This window comes from Mastomys coucha, unplaced genomic scaffold (assembly GCF_008632895.1).
Source record: "Mastomys coucha isolate ucsf_1 unplaced genomic scaffold, UCSF_Mcou_1 pScaffold15, whole genome shotgun sequence".
Lineage (NCBI taxonomy): Eukaryota > Metazoa > Chordata > Mammalia > Rodentia > Muridae > Mastomys > Mastomys coucha.
In genome coordinates, this window is record NW_022196897.1 from 19,558,726 (window position 1) to 19,580,961 (window position 22,236).

At 46.5% G+C, this 22,236-nt stretch overlaps 1 protein-coding gene, 1 long non-coding RNA gene and 1 pseudogene across 3 annotated transcripts in view; 1 reads left to right on the forward strand and 2 right to left on the reverse strand.

Annotated features, from left to right (window-relative positions):
- Window positions 1-4,349: 4,349 nt before the first annotated feature.
- Window positions 4,350-4,827, reverse strand: LOC116091917 (annotated as a pseudogene). The gene has a single exon (XR_004119107.1). The product of XR_004119107.1 is annotated as an NADH dehydrogenase [ubiquinone] iron-sulfur protein 5 pseudogene (transcript).
- Window positions 4,828-10,800: 5,973 nt separating this feature from the next.
- On the forward strand, window positions 10,801-21,251 carry Exosc2 (exosome component 2). The gene is made up of 9 exons (XM_031369762.1): window positions 10,801-10,946; window positions 12,213-12,314; window positions 14,465-14,510; window positions 14,644-14,733; window positions 15,639-15,704; window positions 16,415-16,483; window positions 18,112-18,288; window positions 19,549-19,677; window positions 20,368-21,251. The coding sequence occupies exons 1-9, from the start codon at window positions 10,825-10,827 to the stop codon at window positions 20,446-20,448; spliced, it is 882 nt and encodes a 293-aa protein (XP_031225622.1). The 5' UTR covers window positions 10,801-10,824; the 3' UTR covers window positions 20,449-21,251.
- LOC116089978 overlaps window positions 14,283-22,236 on the reverse strand; it is a 13,693-nt gene continuing 5,739 nt past the window's right edge. Inside the window, exon 3 of the long non-coding RNA XR_004118514.1 lies at window positions 14,283-16,468. This is a non-coding gene — a long non-coding RNA (uncharacterized LOC116089978). The remainder of the gene's footprint in view (window positions 16,469-22,236) is intronic.

Sequence of the window (22,236 nt, forward strand, 5' to 3'; positions counted from 1 at the left end):
GTGTGTGTGTGTGTCTGTGTGTGTGTGTCTGTGTGTGTGTCTGTGTGTGTGTCTGTGTGTTTGTGTGTGTGTGCGCATGCCCACTTGTAATTCAGACATCACCATGGCTGAGGAAAGCATTGCTTCTAGGGATGTGATGGACATCAGTACATGACTTGCTAAAGACCGGCCTCATCCACAACACATCAGGCATGTGGCATACATGAAGTTAACAAAGCCTTAGACAAGTGCCATGCCCGTCTGTGTTGAAGTTAAGTCCAGTTCTCCCTCCCAGCCCTATGCTCACAGAAATAAGACTCAGATTTAAAATATATTTACAAAATGTGGAGGAGCACGCCTTTAATCCCAGCACTTGGGAGGCAGAGGCAGGTGGATTTCTGAGTTCGAGGCCAGCATGGTCTACAGAGTGAGTCCAAGACAGCCAGGGTTATAAAGAGAAACCCTGTCTGGAAAAAACCAAGTATATATATGTGTGTGTGTTTGTGTGTGTGTGTGTGTATACATATGTGTGTGTAATGCATAAGATACTCTCTCTACACATCTGTGTGTTTGCATCTGATTGTGATGAGCCCATGTATGTCAAGTTGGTGGGGGAAGTTTGTGCTGAGTACCGAAGTGACCTAATTAAGAGTGATGAAAACAAGAAACTAGGGGAGTGGGCCGGCCTCTGTAAAACCACCTGAGAGAAGTCACACAAAGTGGGGGAGGCTATGAGCTAGCTCAGCAGGAAAGGGGGCAAGCTCAAGCATACAGTTGTGTGTAGTAGGATATCATTGGAGAGTACTTCAAATGCAAGAAACACATGAACCCATTTGTTGTCTAAACAAAACAAGGCAAAAATGTATTGAAGACTGTTTCAAGGGTGCCCAGCATTTGTTTTAATAAAGTGAGACAGGCAGACATGAAAATGACTATGAAGAAGAAAGAAGTAGCCAGGTGGCAGTGGTGCACATTTAATCCCTTCCCTCCCCAGTTTGATTTTTGGTCATGATGTTTCATCACAGTAATAGAAAACCTTACTAACACAAGTTGGTAGCAGGAGTGAGGTATTGCTGGGACTGACCTGACCTTGTTTTGGGGAGGACTGTGGAAGGACTTTGAAACTTTGGGGTAGAAGAACTGTTGAGTGTCAAGAGCTCTGTGGGATGCTCTGTGGGAGCTTGGATGGTAAGAATGTTGAGAGCACTGTGGAGAATGGAGCCCTGGCTTGTGATGTTTCAGAACGAACTTTAAAGACTATGGGGCCATTTGTCATTGTAAATTAAGATTCTGTGACTCTGGTTAGCAGAGACTGAAGAATCAGCTGCAATTAACAAGATGCCAGAACTACTAAAAGCAAAACTTGGTCCACCAGAGCTAAAAAAAACTAGCAGTGGTTAGGAAGAGACCAGCATCACTGAGGTGAGATCTTCTGGGAAGTGTTTTCTGAGAGCACAGAGAAGCTGTGTTCCAGAGATAGCCAAGGTTGTACCTTTTGCTGTAGCTGGACTTGGTAATGTTGTGAGATTCCTGGAGGGACCCCCATACTCAAATCCCAGGAGCGACGACCCCACACACCACCAAGACATGGACTTGATGCAATCTGCAAGAGGCTTTTAATCCAGCTAGCTGGAGCAAGACTCATATCCCTCGCAGGGGTAGAGGAGTCTGGGCCCGAGCAGGGTCTTAGGCAGCTTTTTATTTCTGTGCAGTTGCTGGGGCAAAAGGGAAGACTGGAGTAAGGGGAAGGTATGGGGTGGTTTCTGGTTGGTGTTGGCTCTTGATAAGGTCCAGGGGCGGGCTAGCCACCTGGCAATTGTTTTGGGCCAGGTTGTTTCTGGGTTCTCAGGCCAGGTTGTCTTGGTTCCCTTGTTTCTGGGAGCTGCTGGCCTCCCATTGTTTTTAGGTTCTGGGAGCCGGTCTCCCACTGAGTTTAACTAATGGCTTAATTCCCACAGTACAGTTTGAAAACTTAATCTTACAATGTGTAAGAGTCACCCAGGTGGTACTGGTTTTGAAGGCAGGAAGGGAAAGCAGGTTTTGAAGGCAGGAAGGAAGTCATGGAGAGCAGCTGAGGCTTGGCACTGTGAGAGGCCAGGGAAGGCCATTGGTGAAGCTGCAGCCTCAGGTGCAGTTGAAGGCCCAGGACTGAAGGTGTCATGCAGAGAAACTGATCACTTGGCCTGCAGCAAGGATGTACCAGTGAAGAGCTTCCCCAGCACTGCTCAAAGCAGGTGCGCTGTAAATGCCTATAATCACAGCAGTTGGGAGGAGGAGATAAGAGAGTCAGAAGTTCAAGGCCAGCTTTGGATACATGAGACCCTGTCTTCAAACAGAGAACTCCCAAACCAAACCAAACCACCACCACCACCACCACCACCACCAACAACAACAACAACAACAAAAGTCTTAGTTTTTGGACCATTCTCAGAAAAGGTCTGTTTCTGATTGGGGGGAAAGCAATAAGCAAACAAGAAGATTCACTGCCAAGAAATGAAACGGGGACTGGAGAGACGTCTCAGTGGTTAAGAGCTGTTCCAGAGGTCCCGAGTTCAATTCCTAGCATCCACATGGTGGCTCACAACCATCTGCAATGGGATCTGATGCCCTCTTCTGGTGTGGACAGCGTATTCATATACAGTAAATAAATATCTTTAAAAACAAGGAAATGAAACAGGATCAGAGTTGAAAGAGGGACTAGAGGGCTTGTCCAGGAGGAGGTCAGTAGCACCTTCTCCAGCACCTCCCTGCAAGAGGAGGGGCCATGCAGAAAAATAGCCAACAAAAAAACCCATTTTGAGCAAGCAATGAGTAGCTTTGGTTCATGGGACCAAGGGCCAGAGTGTTTGAGGGTGGAGCAAGTGTGAGGGGGAGAGGGTGGGAGAGCCCAGACAGGTCTGTAACAAGAATGAGGTCGAGATGTGTCCAAACCCAAAAAAATCTCATCTTGAAACCGGCAGAAGTTAGGATAGCTCCCTTCCTGTTCTGGGCCTGTATGCTCCAGAGTACATAGCTCTATGGCCCCCTCCTCTACCACCTCTGAGGTAGTCACAGCCTGGTGTCCAAATCACAGGTTTTAACTTCTTCTCTTCCTATAAGGACAAGTCCAGCAAGCACCTGGAATTCCTCTTCATGCAAATGAACCCTTCCCAGCACCTCAGCCCAGCCAATAATGTCCATTCAACCCATAACAACTCCCCAGGGTTTATACATCCCTATTACCCTTGAGTAAAGAGGCTGTCACACTGAAACCCGGCTCAAACAAGATAAGCAAGGGCTGAGTTGATGTGCTTAGAATCGCTTCTCGTTGTCAAGGGAAGTTACCAGAAGGAAGAGGAGGAGGATTGAAGTTGATTCTGTTTTTTAAAAGGTCCCTCTTGCTGTTGTGTGTAATTTGTAGTTTGGATAGTGGTGTGTGTGTGTGTGTGTGTGTGTGTGCACGTGTAGTATGTATTTTTATGTGTATGTGTTTATTCCTGTGTGTGTTTGTGGGCATGTATGTGTGCATGTAGTATGTATTTGTATGTGTATGTGTTTATTCCTCTTGTGAGTGTGTGTGTGTGTGTGTGTGTGTGTGTGGCAGGAGTTGGCTGTTGGTAAAATGCTCGATGTACAAACAGGAGCAGCCATGTTCAGTTCACCAGCACCTGCTGAGGACCAGCCTCAGTCTCTCACTGTTCTGGAGAATGGGAGGATTGGGTCAGTTTGACGCCAGCATCTCAGGCAGCAAGGTGGGTGCAAGCTGACAGGTGACCTACGGCTGCCCTGAAACTCTGCTTGGAAACAGCTTTCTGGTTTGTCTTCTTTTTTTTTTTCTCCGAGTTCACCTCAATCTTTTATTGGTTGCACATTTCCTTGTACAATAATATGTAATCAAAAACCCTTTCATTATTTTTCTCAAACCCATTATTTTTCCTAAAAAAAAAAAACAAACAAAACCCATGTAACTTTGCCACCAGAAAGCACAACACACACGAAAAGTCACAGTTCAGCATCTGCATATTACATATTAACTTTTGTTGTTGTTGTTGTTGTTTGTTTTGTTTTGTTTGGTTTGGTTTGGTTTGGTTTGGTTTTTCGAGACAGAATTTCTCTGTATAGCCCTGGCTGTCCTGGAACTCACTCTGTAGACCACACTGGCCTCGAACTCAGAAATTTGCCTGACTCTACCTCCCAAGTGCTGGGATTAAAGGCACATATTAACTTTTAACTCTCAGGAAAACCTCTAAATCCCAGTTCATCTGGCATAAACTTGTGGTCACAGCATTCACATAAGAACAGAAAGGTGCTAAACAGGTCAGAGTAATATTCATATTTTTAACTTGTCTTAAATTTGCAAAATCTATTAAGCTCATCCAAATATCTATTTCTTTTTTTTTTTTTCAGATTGGGTAATTCTTTATTTTTACATACTTGAAGAAGGAACTTTCCTTGACCATTCTCTCTCTCCAGTGGAAACAGCATGAAAGTGGCTCCCAGCTGCTCTGCTCAGGGCCTGGGCTCCCCCTTGCCCGAATGGTGAGGTGGAGGGGTGTATTTCCCTTCCTTTATTAGCTTTTTCCGCTGTTGCTTGATTTCATGCATCCGCCTCATCATTTTGAACCAAAGAAAGCATTCTTCGAAGTCTTCGAACTCTATCTTGCACTCTTTTTTCGCCCGGGTTGCACCGATTCCGTGTGCACACTCTATCCACTCTTTTTCAAAAGCGTGGCACCGAGCAGCATTCTTAAAGGGCTGTTCAGTACTTAGGGACACAAGGTGCCGGTCTAGGCTAATGCCCAGCTTTTTCTGCACGTCAAGGAAAGGCATGGCGCACTTCAGCAGTGCCCTTGTCAGGTCCCTGGGAGCAGCTCTTGACCTCCCCAAATATCTATTTCTACAATACTTTTCAAACTATAAATACTTTTTTCTATAAGCAATGTTAATTCCCCTTGTAGCCTCCCCCAGGGCTCCCTCACAAGTCCAAATTCTGCCTCTTAGAGCTTGTTTGTACCCTAGTGTCCTTCAGGCAGTGGCAGGGGGTCAGGTCAGGATGATCCAATCTTTCCAGGGAGTCAGCTCACTAATCCAATGGCACCCTCCCAGGGTCCAAACTCTTTTACCCATCCTTTATCTTTTGTATCATACATTTATCTTCCAGTTTTTCCCAATAATATCTCTAAATCCAACTGTGTATTATTAGAGATCTCCCCTTGTGGAGTCTTTCACCATTGCTCACTAATCCACTAGACCCAGCTATTTCTCCCTGATCTTGTCCCTTGTATTTTCCATGGACATCCCTGTCCTTAGTGACCCAGGCCCAGTGTTCCATTTCCTTGGGGTCTTCAATTGTGTTAATTACTAAAACATTTCCTGCTTCAAATATTTTCTGGTACAACTTAATCATCATGAGTTGGCTAAGATTTCCCAAAGAACAATTAAGGCGGTCAGCTTCCCATTCAGAGACCCTTGTCCTGTTATGCTTGGTTTGACTGCTTTAAAGTCAGGGCCAGAACAGTTTGTTCTTAAGAGACATCAGAGCCATTTCTTCTCTAGTAATGTCCTTAATCCCTTCCCCAGAAACTTTTACCAGAGTTGTATTTGAGGACAAGTGTGATATAGGAGAAGGCAAAACAGTCAAGCATACAAGAAAGAGCCACCATCTGTATACAGTGCATCATTCAGGTTGCCAGTGCTCCTGCAGCCGAAACTGTGTTGTGTGTGGCATCTGCAACCGTGTGGTGCGGCATCTGCAACCGTGTGGCACCTGCCAAGCACCCACATAAAAAGATGGGCATGATGCCAGTGCCTGAAACCTCAGTGCTGTGGAAGCAGCTGCTTGAAGTGATGTCGTCCATGTTCAGCTGAAGCAAGAAAGAGGGGCGGGGCGGGGGCGAGGGCTATGGGGATGTTAGAGGAAAAGGAGACCTGACTTGGGAATCTTGTTGAAGCTTCTTGTTAACAGAGAAAGAAGAACTCCAGTAGCCCACACCTGGGTATGTCTTACTTTCTGAGTGCATCTCTTTCTCTTAACAGAACCCTTGTGCTTAAGGACCTTATTAAAATGTCTTCAATAACACTTTCTATTTATTTATTTATTTATTTGGTTTTTCGAGGTGTACACCAGGCTGGCCTCGAACTCAGAAGTCCACCTGCCTCTGCCTCCCAAGTGCTGGGATTAAAGGTGTGTGCCACCACCACCCAGCTCAACTAACATTTTCAATTCTGTTTCCCACTTGTTAGTCCTAAGATTATTTTGTGTCAAAGCCACAAACCTTTGCTTGGCCTAAGCCAAGCTTCTTTAATGCTGTCTCAAAAAAATAAGGTGAAGAACAACAGAAGATGACACCAAATGCTGACCTCTGACCTCTGTATACATGTACCTGCACACACATATGCACATCTAAGCATAAACTAAAGAAAAGCACACTAAATAGAGCAGACCTGATTCGCCACTGAAACCACAGCCTTCTGGACTGCTCTTTTGCAGATGAGGTGGGAAGGGTGCTGACTAGGAGGCTGACGACCTGACTTTAATCCCAGGAGCCTGAGTGGTAGAGGGGAACTTGCTCTTGCAGGCTGTCCTGGGTGTATGTAAGCACACACAAACACAAGTTATCAAATAAATGCAAAATAAGCACAAAACCAAAACAATTAAAGCTTAAGTCCATATGTTTAATAAACCCCAATCCCAGATGTGCAGCTGTTTCCAGGTGCCCACTCCATTCCAGATGTATAAGCTGTTTCCAGGTGCCCACTCCACTGCTTGCTGCTGAAAGGATAAGTGTGGAGCAGAGAGAGAGCAGCTGAGTAGAAATCTGAGTTCTAGCAGGCTGGAGAGATGGTTCAGAGCACTGACTGCTCTTCCAAAGGTCCTGAGTTCAAATCCCAGCAACCACATGGTGGCTCACAACCATCTGTAATGAGATCTGACGCCCTCTTCTGGTGTGTCTGAAGACAGCTACAGTGTACTTTGATATAATAAATAAATTAATTAAAAAAAAAAAGAAATCTGAGTTCTAGTCCCAAATCCAGGTTTGTTTTGGAGACTACATGGCCTCAGGCAGTCATTGGAAACAGCATGACCTCTTCCTGGATGGACTGTTACATGTAAATAACATGCTTGTTGAACACTCAGCAGAGACCCACCACAGGAGCAGTGAGCACTCAGCACGGGAGCAGTGAGCACTCAGCACGGGAGCAGTGAGCACTTAGCACAGGGCCAGAGAGCACCTGGAAAGTGTTTGGTTAATAGTAAGGGCTCTGAGGAAAAATTGGTATCAGATGGAATGAGACTGGCTGCTGCTGCTGTGTGAATTCTAGCCCTTCCTGGGTTTCAGTTTCCTTCTCCATAATCCACAGTTTCATCTCACTGCCACAGGCTCTGTGCTGTGACTGCTGTGAGGATAAGCAGGGGGAAGTCAATGTCTTTCCCTGAAGGATGAACCTGGACCAGTCTAGAGACCCTCTCTGAGGCCTGCAGCTTGGGTAGGCTGTCTTAAAGGACACCATCGCCCTCTTATGGCCACAGCTGACTCAACAGTTGGACTCTGGCTGGTTTCCTCCAGGCCTGAAGGAGGGAGAGTAAGGTCCTGGCTGCTCATTGACTTCACGTCATTGACTTCCTGGTAAGGCTGGCTTTCTTGATAAGTGTAGTTGTGAGGGTTGGTTAGAGTAAAGAATGCTGGCCGGGCGGTGGTGGCACACGCCTTTAATCCCAGCACTTGGGAGGCAGAGGCAGGTGGACTTCTGAGTTCGAGGCCAGCCTGGTCTACAGAGCGAGTTCCAGGACAGCCAAGGCTACACAGAGAAACCCTGTCTCGAAAAACAAAAACAAAAACAAAAACAACAAAAAAAAGGAGTAAAGAATGCTGACCCTTTGGAGATTATAAACAATTGGCCAGATGCGCCTTCAGGAGGGAGAGGACCTGATCTGCCTTACTTCCTGCTCACAGTATGTGGGGGCCTGTCTGATAATTTCCTTTAGAGTCCCTGTTTGAGTGAGGAGAACTGTGCTGTTGATTCTGTGAGATTGAAATTCAATGTACTGAGGCAAGTCTTGATAGTACACACTTCTGGGAGGCCCCAGCATTTGAGAGGCAAATGTAGGCAGATCTCTGTGAGTTCAAGGTGTACAAAGCAAGTTTAGGCTAGCTAGGGCTACATAGAGAGGTTTTTGTCTGAAGACAAATTCAGTGAGCTTCAAATCTTGCAGGGCCAGGGGAAATGGGGATCAGTGAGTGATAGGATAAGGGGGAAATGCCTCTGTTAAATAGGAGCTTCAGATGAAACCACAGGAGACATCTGTTATATCTTCCATCCGCTACTGAAAAGCATCCACTCAAGTATAATCGAGTTTCAGCAAAGATCTTTGTACCCTGTGTGCATGTGAACTCCTTGTTACAGGAATCTGAACCTGTTTCTAGTTGTGGTGTGGCTCAGCCCTTAGTACACACCTTTAGTCCCTCTGGCTGGAATACAGATCTGCCCTTAGCACACACCTTTAATCCCTCTGGCTGGAATACAGATCTGCCCTTAGCACACACATTTAATCCAAAACAACGAAGGTAATGTTAGTTTGTAAAAAGGAAGCGCCCATGTTGGAAAATGATGTCTAATTGAGTGACAGAAAGAGTGACAAATCAGAGAAAGATTTGACAGTAGGATATGCCCCACTCTCATGAGGACAGGCTACCTAAGAGAATGCAGCACAGAGAGGAAGGAGGCAGTCTTACTTTCAGAGTTTTACAGAGACATATTTAAGAGAGAACAAGTGAGACACAAGAAAAGACAGAATGAACCATAGAATGAGAAGGAGCCAATTAGAAAAGATTGCTAGAGTTAGTGTAAGGAGAAATTAAAGCTTTAAACCTGTGCTGACTAGGAAGAAAAGTTATGGGCCTAAGAATCCATCACAAACTGGCCACATAGGCCTGGGAAAGAGCAAACAAGTTGTTAGATATCATAAGAGCTGGCAGGTCAAGAAGACATAAAACTATAAACATAGAGGAAAACATGTCTAGGCAAAAACGAGGACATGGACATGTCCAAGGCCTAGGCCTGCAAAGACGTGCCTGGCAGACACTAAGTAATGGACCATCTGGTCCTCTCAGATATGGTTTAAGGTCGGATGCTCTGTTGACTCAGATTAACACCAACCTTAGGAATTTTCCACTCTGTTCTGTACGTAATAGTTAATATTTGAACTAGCCAATCATGTATGACCACACTGATCCCTTTGTTCCCTCAGACCCTTTTTTCCTATAAAAACCTCTAACTTTCAAGCCTCGTGGTCAGCTCCCCTATCTCCTGCGTGAGATAGGTGTGGTGCTGAACCAGGGCATCCTGAAATCAAAATATACCTCTTGTAACTACATCAAGATGTGGTCTCTCGTGATTCCTTGGGTGTACGTTCTCCCGAGATTTGAGTGGGGGTCTCCCCCAGGGGTCTTTCATTAGTTTTGAGGCCAAGAGAAAAGACGGATCTAATAAGTCAGCTGGAAGAGGAATTTGAGCCAGAACAACTGAGTTGAATCAGCCAGCCAGCGCTCAGAAAGAACTAGGCAGGGGGAGCTTATTCAGCAGTAATTCAGAGGCTGAAAACATTCTAGGCCTAGATAAAATTGTATGGAGTCTCAAAGCTTCCAGAACTAGACCTAAGTTAGCAAATGAAGACAGTAAACCTCCCAGACAACAATTACAACAGGAGAATAAAAGTTACATTTATAACTCCTTACAGATTTGCTTCTCACATGTGGCTTTTACAACAGTCATCTTTCAGAACACACATGTCATCACTCAGAAGAGGTCTTTACTAAAACTCATTAAAGTCACAGAGCAGTAGGTGGGGACCTACACCAGGTCCTAGGGGCAGCTCGGCTGTAGAGTACAAGGCCCACTAGGAGCCATATACAAAGGGCTCTATCTTCTGCTCAGATTGTGTTTCCTGTAAATCCTGGTCCTCAGTCTATAGCCTACAAAATATTAGATTATAGTGGTCTTGACTTGGATGGCAAAAGGTTCATTTCTCAATCTCTAGACTTGGGCAGCAATAACTAAATGACGAAATGGGATAGTTTGGGTAAAAACTCATACCACTTGTAATGCCAGCTCTTGGGAGGTGGAGGAGGAGAAGAAATTCAAGGACATCCTGGGTTATACAGCCAGTTTGAGACCAACCTGGATGACATGAGGCACTGCCTTAAAAATATCCTACACCTGTGTTGGAGATATGGTTCAGAGGTTGAGAGCACTGGCTACATTTCCAGAGGACTTGGTTTCAAATCCCAGCACCCACATTGGGGCTGCTCACAAAATTCTGTAATTCCAGTTCCAGGGGCTTCCAACGACCTCTTTTGGCCTCTGTGGGCATCAGACACTGGAGTGGTACAGAGACCTACATGCAGGAAAAACGCTTATACACATAAAGCAACAAACCAATCAAATGCAAAAAAAAAAAAAAAAAAAAAAAAAAAAACCACCACCAAATCCACAACCTACTCAAACTCATGTAATCGTAGATTTGGGAGGTGGTGGAGTTCAGCAGGGTTATCCTCAACTATACAGAGTTTGAGGCCAGCCATATACGGGACCGTTTCTCAAAAATAAACACAAAACTGACATCCAAACACCAAACCAAAACTAATGTCATATTCCCTTACAACGTGAGAATTCACTTTCTGCAGGTGCTCTCTGGCCAATAGTAAACATGGCAGCTTGGCGCCCTCTCTTCCTCGGCTTAACTTAATAGCTGCCAATAGTCAACATGGCTGCCACACTCTGCATTCCCATTCGTCGCTTTTCTGAAGGTAGGCGGGAGTTGAAGAGCCGGGTGGAGCTGCGCCTGCGCAAGTCATTGGCGCCAAGATGGCGTTGGAGATGAGGCTTCCGAAGGCTCGCAAACCTCTCAGTGAGAGCTTGGGCCGCGACTCTAAGAAACACTTGGTGGTGCCGGGGGACACGATCACCACGGACACAGGCTTCATGCGGTACGTGAGGATTTGGGGGTCCCGAGGCCTCAGGAGGCAGCTGCAGAGCTCTCTGCACGTGGCCCGCTGTCCCGGAACCCAGGCCTCCTGTCCCTTTGTATCTAAGTCACCGATTTACCCGGGACACATCGGAGCATCCATACTAGTCCCCTCCCTTCCGAGCCTTATGCTTTTGACTCCTTGCATCTTGGGTGCTCCTCTATCAGTTCCTGATTCCCTCCTTTGATCCATGGTGTCCGGAACTTTTGGACTCTTATCCTGAAACTCGGGATTTTTGAGCTTTCCAGGGGAGGGAGAACTGGGGAGGGCTCGGAGCAGGACTCTTACAACCCTCTGAATGGACAGTGGCTTGGTCATCTCTTTCCGTGTTACCTCAGAGACAAGCCTGACTTTGAAGCAGTGATTTTGGTGGAGCGGGGGTTGAGGCAACATACTGTATTAGATGCACCCAACAATACAAACTTAGCACGGAAAGTCAGAACATGTTGTGGTAGTTAGAGCCGGTATCCTCACCTGGAAGACAATAGGAATTGGTAGGGTAGTGAGTATTAACTGAAAAGTGGGGCAGGAGAGCAAAATCCACCATTGTATTACCACCAAAGATAAATCTGCATTAGGTAGCCTGTCTTCCCGCTGCCATGCTCCCCTCTCCCACCCTCAGGATCTCACTATGTAGCATTGACTGTCCTGGAACTTACTATGTATACCACTCTGATTCAGAACTCAAGAGATCCACCTGTTTCTGCCTCCCAAATTCTGAACTCAAAGGTGTGGCCGACCTGGTTCTTTCTTCTTTTTGGTACAAGTGAGGCTATAGTGTTTATAGCATTGCCTCTAAGCTTTAAGCATACGGTATTGGATGGCAGATATCTTGGAATTCATTCCTTCATACTTGCAGCATGTGTTCAACATAGTCTTCGTGGTTGGGGTACCAAAGGGAAAACCCATGTCCTGGTAGAGTTTAAGATCTAGCAAGGAAAAGAAACACTAAATGCCACAAGAAAATCAGGGTTAGGAAGGGGGGGACAGGGGTGTAGTTGAGTGGGGTGGACTAGGAGCAGTTGGGGATTCATTCCTGTGTTGCCTGGGATGTGGAAGTAGGTTGTTGGGCATTTGAGCACATTTCTTTAAGATAGAGATGTCCACGTGGCTCTCTGGAGGGTGTGAGACTCAGGGCAGGGGGAACCTATTAGGTTCAAGGACCATGTTTTAGATGTTCTAGATCACCTCCAGGGTAACACTGGTATCCTTTGTGGTCTTGCACAGGGGCCATGGGACATATATGGGGGAAGAGAAGCTCATTGCGTCTGTGGCCGGCTCTGTGGAAAGAGTGAACAAGCTGATCTGTGTCAAAGCCTTGAAAACCAGGTGAGGACAGAAGGTGTGTATCTCTTTCTAAGAGCAGCTGGGTTATACACAGGTCTTTTCCGTCTCCTCATGTCATCAAGATCAGACCTGTCACAAGCCTGCTATGTTGAATGTTCCTGTTTGTCACAGTTAGCACCAGCAGCCAACTTGACACAAAGCTGGAGTTACCTTGTGAGTGGGAACCTGAACTGAAGAATTGCCTCCATTGGATTACCTGTGGGCATGTTTTTCAAGTACTCCCCCCCACCCCCCGTTTTTTCTCTGTGTGACCCTGGCTGTCCTGGAACTCTGTAGACCAGGCTGGCCTTGAACTCAGTAATCCTCCTGCCTCCACCTCCCAAGTGCTAGGATTAAAGGCTTGCACCACCACCGCCCAGCTGGAAGTTTTTGCTTAATTGGTAATTGATGTAGGAGGACCCAGCCCGTTGTGGGCAGTGTCATCCCTGGGCAGGTGGGGCTGGGATGTGTAAGAATGGGCATAGTGGCACATGCTATTAATCCTAGCACTTGGGGAGACAGAGGCAGGCAGGTGTCTGTGAGTTCCAGGACAGCTCTCTTTGTATGTGTGTGTGAGAGAGAGAGGGAGGGGGGAGAGGAGAGGGAGAGCCTGGGAGGCAAGCCAACAAGCAGTATTCCTCCACAGACTCTAGTTCAGTTCTGGCCTCCAGGTTCTTTGATGATGGAGTATAATCTATAGGCCAAGTAAGCCCTCTCCTTCTCAGGTTGCTTTTGGTTGTAGTATTTAATCACAGCAACAGAAAGTAAACTAGGACACTGCGTGAAGGGTGAGCTGCAATCGTTTCCTCACATCACTTGATCCCTCCAAGCCTTGGGTTACTTTCCTTTTCTGCATCATAAAGAAAATAACTGCTTCAGGATTATTGTTAGAATTCAGTGACACGCTACACATAAAGTACTTAAACACAGGGCTCAGTACCTAGAAGAAGCCCATAAAGGTTAGTCCAGAAGGGAAGCCAATGAGCTTGGGACTGAGTAGTCAGGTGAGCTGGGGCTGCGCTGGGCAGGCCACCACCTGCCCAGCGCGGCAATGATGGTGAGGATTTGGAATTCATATTGTGTCAACTGGAAAGCCCTTGGAAGGGATCAAGTAGAAGAAAGCTATGATCTGATGTATGTCTTAATCATTTGCTGTGGTTGTCATGGAGAGAGTGAAGGGGGACAGGGCATGCTTAGCTGGACTTAGGGAACTGTATTCTGAAAAATGACCAAGTGATAATGAGCATGGCCCTCAGCAGTAGCTAGCTCCTTGTAAGGGCATTGCAGTAACTGATGTGTTTAAGGATAGTTAACAGAATGAATAGAGTTTCCTAGTTTCCAGTCTGGATGTCTTTGTCTCCCTCATACATTTTAAGGTGTCTTCAGCAGCATTTGTGTTGGGCTCATCCCAGAGTGTGACAGGGATCTAGGTTTTGGCCTAAGCATGGGGTGGGGTGAACACTTACTAAGCTGGGATGAATGGGAGAGGGAAGTTTGCTGTGGGGAAGGAGAAGCAGCTGCTGGCACTGTTCACCTTGTGTTTGTTATCTTTACAAGTGCTCCAGAGCCATTTGTGTGGCTATTGATATCAGATGGCTTTGTGACTCCACCTCCCAAGCACTGGGATTGTGGATAATTAATTCCCCACTTTGCCCAGCCTTTCACCATTAAAACTCTATGAGCTCACTGTAATTGAGGGAGCTGTGAGCCGGTCAGTGGTGGCACACACCTTTAATCCCAGCACTTGGGAGGCAGAGGCAGGAGGATTTCTGAGTTCAAGGCCAGCCTGGTCTACAGAGTGAGTTCCAGGACAGCCAGGGGTACACAGAGAAACCCTGTCTTGAAGAACCAAAAAAAAAAAGAAAAAAAAAGAAAAGAGACATAGTCCAATGCCTGGGCCCTTAACAAAGAGAATTTCACCTTTGGAATTAGGGTGAGGGACCAGCAAAGTATCTGAGTCAGGCGGCAGTATGGAGATGTAACAACTTGCCATGAGCCATTGCTTTAAGGATAGCTAATGAAATAATACATGGAGAGATTCTGAAATTCCCAGGTCTAAACAGTAATTATAACCACGTGCTTGTTTGTTCAGCCTCAGACACAGGTCTGGCCAGCCTGCCAGCTACTGGGAAAGCTTCTGTTTTCTCTTGCAGATACAATGGAGAAGTCGGAGACATTGTAGTGGGGAGAATCACAGAGGTAAAGTCAATGTTCACAAAGTGAAGGGGACTGGTGGGTGGCTCAGGGATGGGGCCTTCGTTCTGTGAAAGTATGAAGCAGGGGCCTTTGTGGGGTGGTGTGAGGTGCTAGCCCACATTTATTTCCCTCGCAGGTTCAGCAGAAGAGGTGGAAGGTGGAGACCAATTCCAGGCTGGACTCCGTCTTGCTCCTCTCCTCCATGAACCTGCCTGGAGGAGAGCTGGTAAGTGCTCTCCTGCTCTGGAACTGTCCCGTTGAGCTGAGAAGTCTGCTTTACATGAGGTCGCTGTTGTCTTGTCATGGAGTCTGCTACTTTGGTGAACACAGAGGCTTTTCTTCTAGCCCTGGGCTCTCAGCACAGCTAGTGTGTGGTAAGACCAGAAACACCCGTGTCGTGGGCTCCCAGAAGGGAGCTGGGAAGAGGCTCCTGGATCTTAGTATCTTAGTGCTCATTTCCTTTTTGGTGTCCCAGCCTTGCACAGTGAAGGTGTCTCTTGAAGGGTTTGCCTTCTTTTTTTTGGAGTGTGGGGTGGGGGGGGGGGGTTGAGACAGGCTTTCTCAGTGTAACCCTGGCCTGGAACTCACAGATGTCTGCCTGCCTCAACCTCCCAAATCAAAGTCGTGTGCCACTATGCTCTGCTTGTCTTTATTTTTCAGTGATTTGAGTGGCACTTGGTTATTGCAGACAGTGACAGGCTTTTTTGTCCGTACCATGGTTCAGTCTGTCTGAAATTTTGGAGAGGTTCCCTGAGCTGGATCCTATGAAGAGTGCCAGATTAAAGGATGCCCAGCTGAGTCCCTCAAGGACTTTATAGATGGGTGGAGGATAGGAGATAACAGCTGTAAGGCAGCCTTGGAGTGAGGTTGTGACTCTGAGGTGAAGGGAGATATGTGACTAGTGACAGAGCCTAGTGTGAAGTGTGCTGGGAGACAGGCTCAGTCAACTGCACAGGGTCCCACTGAGGAGAGCCACTGTCATCTCCCTCGCTCCCACTAGCAGTTCTGTCTACCTCTTGTCATAATTCTTCATGTTGTAGTACCATGGTTGGCTTCAAGCAGAGAGCAGTGGTGGGGAGAGCCTTTCCTGAGAGGGGCTGTGACATGTGCTTGTGCTTCTGTGTTTTTCAGAGGAGAAGGTCTGCAGAGGATGAGCTGGCCATGAGAGGCTTCTTGCAGGAAGGCGACCTCATCAGTGTATCCTGCACCTTTCATTCTCTCTCCCACAGGGCTGTGAGCGCGCTTGTGCTCTGTCTGGCCAGAGGAACAGAGCCTTGCAGGGACTGAGTCTGGGGTAACAGGTTCAGGGCTCTGCTGCCCTGCACTCATTTTTCCTTAGCTCAGAACCATGCCTTGGGTTTTGTAACTTGTGATTCGTGGTGAAGATCCAACAGTCTTTCTTATTATAAAGGGTAGTCCAGGCTGGCCTCAAATACATACATTCTTGTCTCAGCTTCCTGGGCCATCATTCTTGACTGTGGACCTGCCTGTGTCCAAATTAAGAAAATGTAGACCCAAATTTTCTTTATTTTAAAAAATATTTGATCATATTTGTTTGTGTTCAACTGCTGTATGTGGAGGTCAGAGGAAAACGTGCAGGAGTTGGTTCTCTTACCTCAATCTGAGGGATAGAATTCAGTTTGACAGGCTTGATGGCAGGTGTCTGCTCACAGAGCCCCCTCACCAGCCCTCAGATCATCTAATGATGTGAACATGCATCTATGAAAAGATTGTATCAAGATGCTCTTGCCACCCAGGGGGAAGCTGAGGTCATAGTAATGTCCTCTATAAAGTTCATCAAAGATGGCCAGAGTGACCTGCTGGTGATGTGAGGGGAAGCTGGCTGCAGGCAGGCGGCACAAGCGTAGGTTGCTAAGGCTACCGTTCTTCCTTCATCACATGAGTAGGCAGAGGTCCAGGCCGTGTTCTCAGATGGAGCTGTTTCTCTGCACACGAGGAGCCTGAAATACGGAAAGGTAAGTCAGGCTCTGAGGCATTGAGTTCAGTTCTGAATCCCTGTAGCTCCCTGGCATGCTGACCTAAGGTTCTGGTAGTTAGCTGGGTTTGGAGGTCATAGGCCTGGAAGCCAGCATGGGTTACAGAGAGACTACTAAGAACAAAAAGCAACAACACAGAACCCAGTTATTTAGGACAAGTGGCCTACCGGGATAGGGGACTTCTGCTGCTGGTGGCTGGGCAGGGTGATTGGTATCCTAAATCCCTTTCCTCCTGAGGAGCCTGTTCTGGTAGAACCTCTCTGCTTGGGGCTCTGAGACTCTTTTTGGGAGATGTTCAGCCCAGCATTGAGAGGCTGGCTGCCTGTCCACAGAACCATGTCTACAGTGCCATCAACATAGTGCTACCAGAGATGGATTTCCCATCTGAGCATCTATGTTTATTTTGCCTGCTTCTGTGAGGTTCCATTATTGAGGTTTATTTTAGATAGCATACTTCCTAGGACACATTAGAGCATCTTTGTTTCTTGGCTTATCATTTTCTGAGAAGAATAAAAAAGCAGTGTCCTTTAATGAAGTGACAGCTGTCACCATGTTCCTGAACATGCACTTGAAGTAGTTAGGAGGAGCTGTGTGTGCTGAGCTCCAGCCTGGTGCTATAGACACTTTGGTATTGGATGTGGACTTAGAACTGACCTGTCAAGCCCTGGCATGGTTTTGCCAATCCACTGGACCACATCTTGTGGGTGGCATGGGAATTTGAGGTTAAGATCGAAACTAGAGTCATGGAGGGGAACTGTTTGTTATGTGGCTAGTGGGAGGCGCCTCATTGGCTCTAGTTTCTGTAATGGCCAGCACACCTGTCTGGATTTCCCTGGCAAAGGGAAGTGATGCAGTATTGACAGCTACCTTCTTTTAATTAAAATGAGCTGCCTGGCGGTGATGGTGTATGCCTTTAATCCCAGCACTCAAGAGGCAGAGGTACATGGATCTCTGAGTTCAAGTCAGCTTGGTCTACAGAGTGAGTTCTAGGATGGTCAGGGCTACACAGAAATCCTGCATCCTGCCTTGAAAAACAATAAATCCTGTCTTGAAAAACGGGGGGGTGGTGCGTGCCCCATATGCATATGTGTGGTGGTCAGAGGACATCTTGTAGGAGTTGGTTATCTTACCGTGTAAGTTCTGGGTATTGAACTCAGCTTGTGAGACTTGATAGCATGTGCCTTTACCACCATCTTGCCAACCTGACTGCTACCTTCTCTGGAATGTGTAGATAGCTGTGGGCCAGAAATGTTTTCTGCCAAGTGCATGCTGTCTGTGCGCTCACTAGATGACTGCAGTGTCCATAAGCAGGATAGTGGTGGGGCACACCGGGTTGTATATTCTGAATCTGAGTTGCATTCATCCCACTGATTGTTTCTTGCTCTTGTTGTTGTTCTGCAGGGTGTGTGTGTGTGGGGGGGGTGTCTCCTTAGATAGCCTCTTGCCTCAGCCTCTCAGGGGCTGTGCTCCCCCTACTTGGCTTATCTGATCCATTTCCTTTTTGCTTGTTGTTTTGAGACAGGGTTTCATGTAGCCCAGGCTGGTCACCCAAGTGCTGGAGTTACAGGCATGTGCTACTCTGCCTGTCTTATGGTCTGTCTCTTTAGCTAGGTCAGGGAGTTTTAGTCCAGGTCTCGCCTTCCCTGGTGAAAAGACAGAAGACTCATTTCCATGACTTGCCATGTGGCGCCTCGGTGATTCTGGGTAACAACGGTTTCATCTGGATCTACCCGACACCTGAGCACAAGGATGAGGATGCTGGGGGCTTCATTGCCAACTTGGAGGTGAGCAAACATCACTTTGGCATTTAGCAAGTGCTTTTACCTGCTGAGCCCTGTTGCCTTTTAATATATCAATAGTCTTGTGCCACCTAGGATGCTGAGAAATGGCAGTGTTCGGTGAATGTCATTGTAGAGCATTGTGAGTGAACTCACAAAGATGTTGCAGCATCTCAGCAGTAGTGTCTTGGGAAGCTACCCGTCTGTGTGAGCGGCAGATGCCTGTAGTGTGGTTGTGGTTTGTTCACTGGTGCATTCTCTGCAGAAACTGCTGTGCTATGAACAGGTCTGAGCTAGAGAGTCTCCTCTTAGGTTGGAGAGATCGCTCAGTGGTTAAGAGCACTGACTGCTCTTCCAAAGGTCCTGAGTTCAATCCCAGCAACTACATGGTAGCTCATAACCATCTGAAAGGTATCTGATCCCCTCTATCTACTGGTGTGTCTGGAAACAACTACGGTGTACTCATAAATAAAATAAATCTTAAAAAAAAAAAAATGAGGCTGGGCAGTGGTGGCACACGCTTTAATCCCAGCATTTGGGAGGCAGAGGCAGGTGGATTTCTGAGTTTGAGGCCAGCCTGGTCTGGAACCCTGTCTTAAAACAAGAGTCTCCTCTTCTGGGCTGGAGGAACACCAGAGGTCCTGAGTTCAATTCCCAGAAACCACATGGTGGCTCACAGCCATCTGTGGTAGGATCTGATGCTCTCTTCTGGTGTTTCTGAAGACAGCAACAGTGTAAAATAAGTAAATCTTTTTTAAAAAAAAGTCTTCTCTTCCCTGAACAGACAGACTCAGTGGCTTTGAACTTGAACTTTGCTGGTAAACATTGCAAAGTTGCAGGGTAACAGCTAAACAGTCACTGCAGAGGTAACGGGGGCCCACAGAGATGGTTTAGTTGGTAAAGCACTTACATTGTGAGCATGAGGACCCAGGTGACAATGTCAGGTGTGTTGGTGTACATGAAGTCCCAGCACTGGGGAGGTGGAGTTAGGAGGATCCCTGGGGCTTACAGATAAGACTTCCTTCAGAGGAGGTGGATGGCACTCTAGGATGATGCTCAAGGGTGGCCCCTGACCTCATGAGCATATGCATACATGAAGTTGTATGTGTACCATTTGAAAAAATAAACAATTCTACAGTTTGTTGTTTTGGGAGACATGAAGTTCCAAGGTAGAAATGTGATTTCTCTTTTTGTGGATTCTGGGACTGTTTGTTTATTTGTATCCTGTTTGTATTTCTTTTCCCTTTCCCTTGTGTCCCTGTGTAGCCAGTAGCCCTTAGTGATCGAGAGGTGATCTCCCGGCTTCGGAACTGTATAGTCTTGCTGGTAACTCAGAGAATGATGCTGTTCGACACCAGCATTCTGTACTGCTATGAGGCCTCCCTTGCTCATCAGGTACCCAGACTCCTCTTCCTGCATGCAAGTTGCTTCAGCGTTTCACTTTTCTTCCCATACCCCAGGCAGGAACTGGCCTGGAGGCAATCTTAACAAGTCCCTGCCATGTTCCTGAGTTATTTCCAGTATTCTCAATGTCTAGCCCCATGCTAGGATTTAGGGTGGGAATGCTAGATAGGATTTTTTTTTTTTAACCATCTTCTTGATTTTTTTTTTTTATGTTAACAGAGAGATTTTTTTTCTTAATTAAAAAAAATTAAATGTATGGGTGTTTTACCTGCATGTATATATGTCTGCACCATGTGCATGCCTAGTGCCTGTGGAGGCCAGAAGAGAGCATCAGATCCCAAGAACTGGAGTTACTAGCCATTGTGAGCTGCCATGGGAGTACTGGGAATTGAACCCAAGTCCCTTGGAAGAGCGGCCAGTTCTCTTAATTGTAGAGCCATCTCTTCAGCCCTCAGGTGTAATCTGATGACTGATGACAGAATAGCTCTATTGTCAGCTCTCCAAAAGCATATTGCTGGCTGGTTTTCTAAGCTGGGTCTGGAGCTGGGATTGTGTGCTTGCTTGGTCTACTGATGGAGTGCAAAATGCAGAAGGTGTATGCTAGCCAGGCCTCATTCCCTTGTTCTAGCTGACTTGATGGATATTTCTGAATGAACACATACTATTTTCTATTTTCTTCAGATCAAAGATATCTTAAAACCAGAAGTAATGGAGGAGATCATGCTAGAAACACGCCAGAGGCTTTTGGACCAGGAGGGATGAGGCCAAGAGCTGAAGAATGGGACTGTGCACCTCTCTGGACCAGTGTTAGGAGTGAAAAGTCTGCCGTGTGGTCCCCAGGGAGGATCTGACAAACACATTACTCATCTGCAGCAGGACTGCAGAGCCAGGCCTGTCCTCTCCTGTTCTGAGACAAGGCTAAGGGGAAGTAAATGGTGGGTTTGGGCACTTGGGTCCCAGTAGGAGGGATAGCTTTAGTTCTTTCAGAGCATAGTGTCCCGGCCTGATGACTAATCTTGGAGTAGCTTGGAGAATTTATGACTTCCAATCACACCATACAATGTAATATCCCATGAAACTGTCCTGGTAGAAAACATGGTGGGCTGAGGATATATCTCAGGGGTGGACATTCCTAACATGTGCAAGTTCCCAGGTTCAATTTCCAGCCCTACCCCAACCCTGGAAAAAGAAAACCAAAGACAAAGACATGGCAGTGCCACCGTGAATGGTCTCTTTCCACTCCCATTCGGTCTCCTTTAATGCACAAATATGCAGTTGGAGAGAAGGTGGTGGAGTTAGGCCAGAGTCATGTGGATATGAGAATAAAGAGAGCCAGCAGCCTTTGTTGGGATCTGAGTCCTACCATGTGTTCCTTCTGCTGACAGGTTCAAGGGATCTGTACCCTCTATCTGGGCTTCCTTCCCCTTGTGTGTGAGCGGTTTCTTTAGCATCTGAGGTTCTCCTTCAGCCTGTCCACCAGCAGGGACTGGCCTCCTGTGTTTTTCCTGCCTGTGAGAGTGGTTTGTAAGAAGCTGAGCCATTACTGATAACAGAGAATGAATATTCTGGGCCAGTAGTGTTTTTTGATGCTCTGACAAGAAAACAAAAATGGGTTGGGAAAAGCCATGTTTATGTGTAATTGACACGGTGGTGTATTAACTTTTTAGTAATAATTTAAAAGAGACAGGATACAAGTACTTGGTGTAGAGGGCCAGTTTGCATGCTTTGATTCCTTATGACGGTTTAAAATGGCCTGCCCAGCGTGGTAGCACAGGTCTGTGATTCCATATGGGGACAGAAGCAGGAGTTGAGGCCAAGCTGGGCTACACAGAGAGCAGCTCACTAAACATTACCAATATGGTGCCTTGATTTACACATTTTCAGTTAATGTTTTTTCTTTTCTTTTTTTTTTAAAGATTTATTTATTTTATGTATATGAGTATACTGTGCTCATAGTATACTCATATACATAAAATATTATATGTATTATATTATATTTAGACACCTCAGACCCCATTACAGATGGTTGTGAGCCTCTATGTGATTGCTGGGATTTGAACTCAGGACCTTTGGAAAAGCAGTTGCTCTTCACTGCTGAGCCATCTCTCCAGCTCAACGTTGTTTTCTCTTTCACGTTGATTTATGTGCATTGGTGTGAGTGCATGTGTATGAAAGCCAGGACCACTTGGAAGAGTCAGTTCTTGCTTGCCATATGGGTCCCAAGGGCATCAGGCTTGGCAGTAATCACACTTACCCACTGAGCCATTAATCATTTTTCCCGAGGCTAGGGATGAAACCTAGGGCCTTGTTTATACCACTAGGCAAGAGCATCACTGAGCAATGGTGCAGTTAATGAACATCTCAAAAATCTGTTTGGGTGCTGGGTATGATGGATCTCTTGAGTTCAAGTCTAGCATGGTTTACATAGCTACGGTTACATAGAGACTCTGTCTCAAAAAACCGAAACAGCTGGGTAGTGGTGGTACATCTTTAATCTTAGCACTCAGGAGGCAGAGGCAGGCAGCTAGGGCTACACAGAGAAACCCTGTT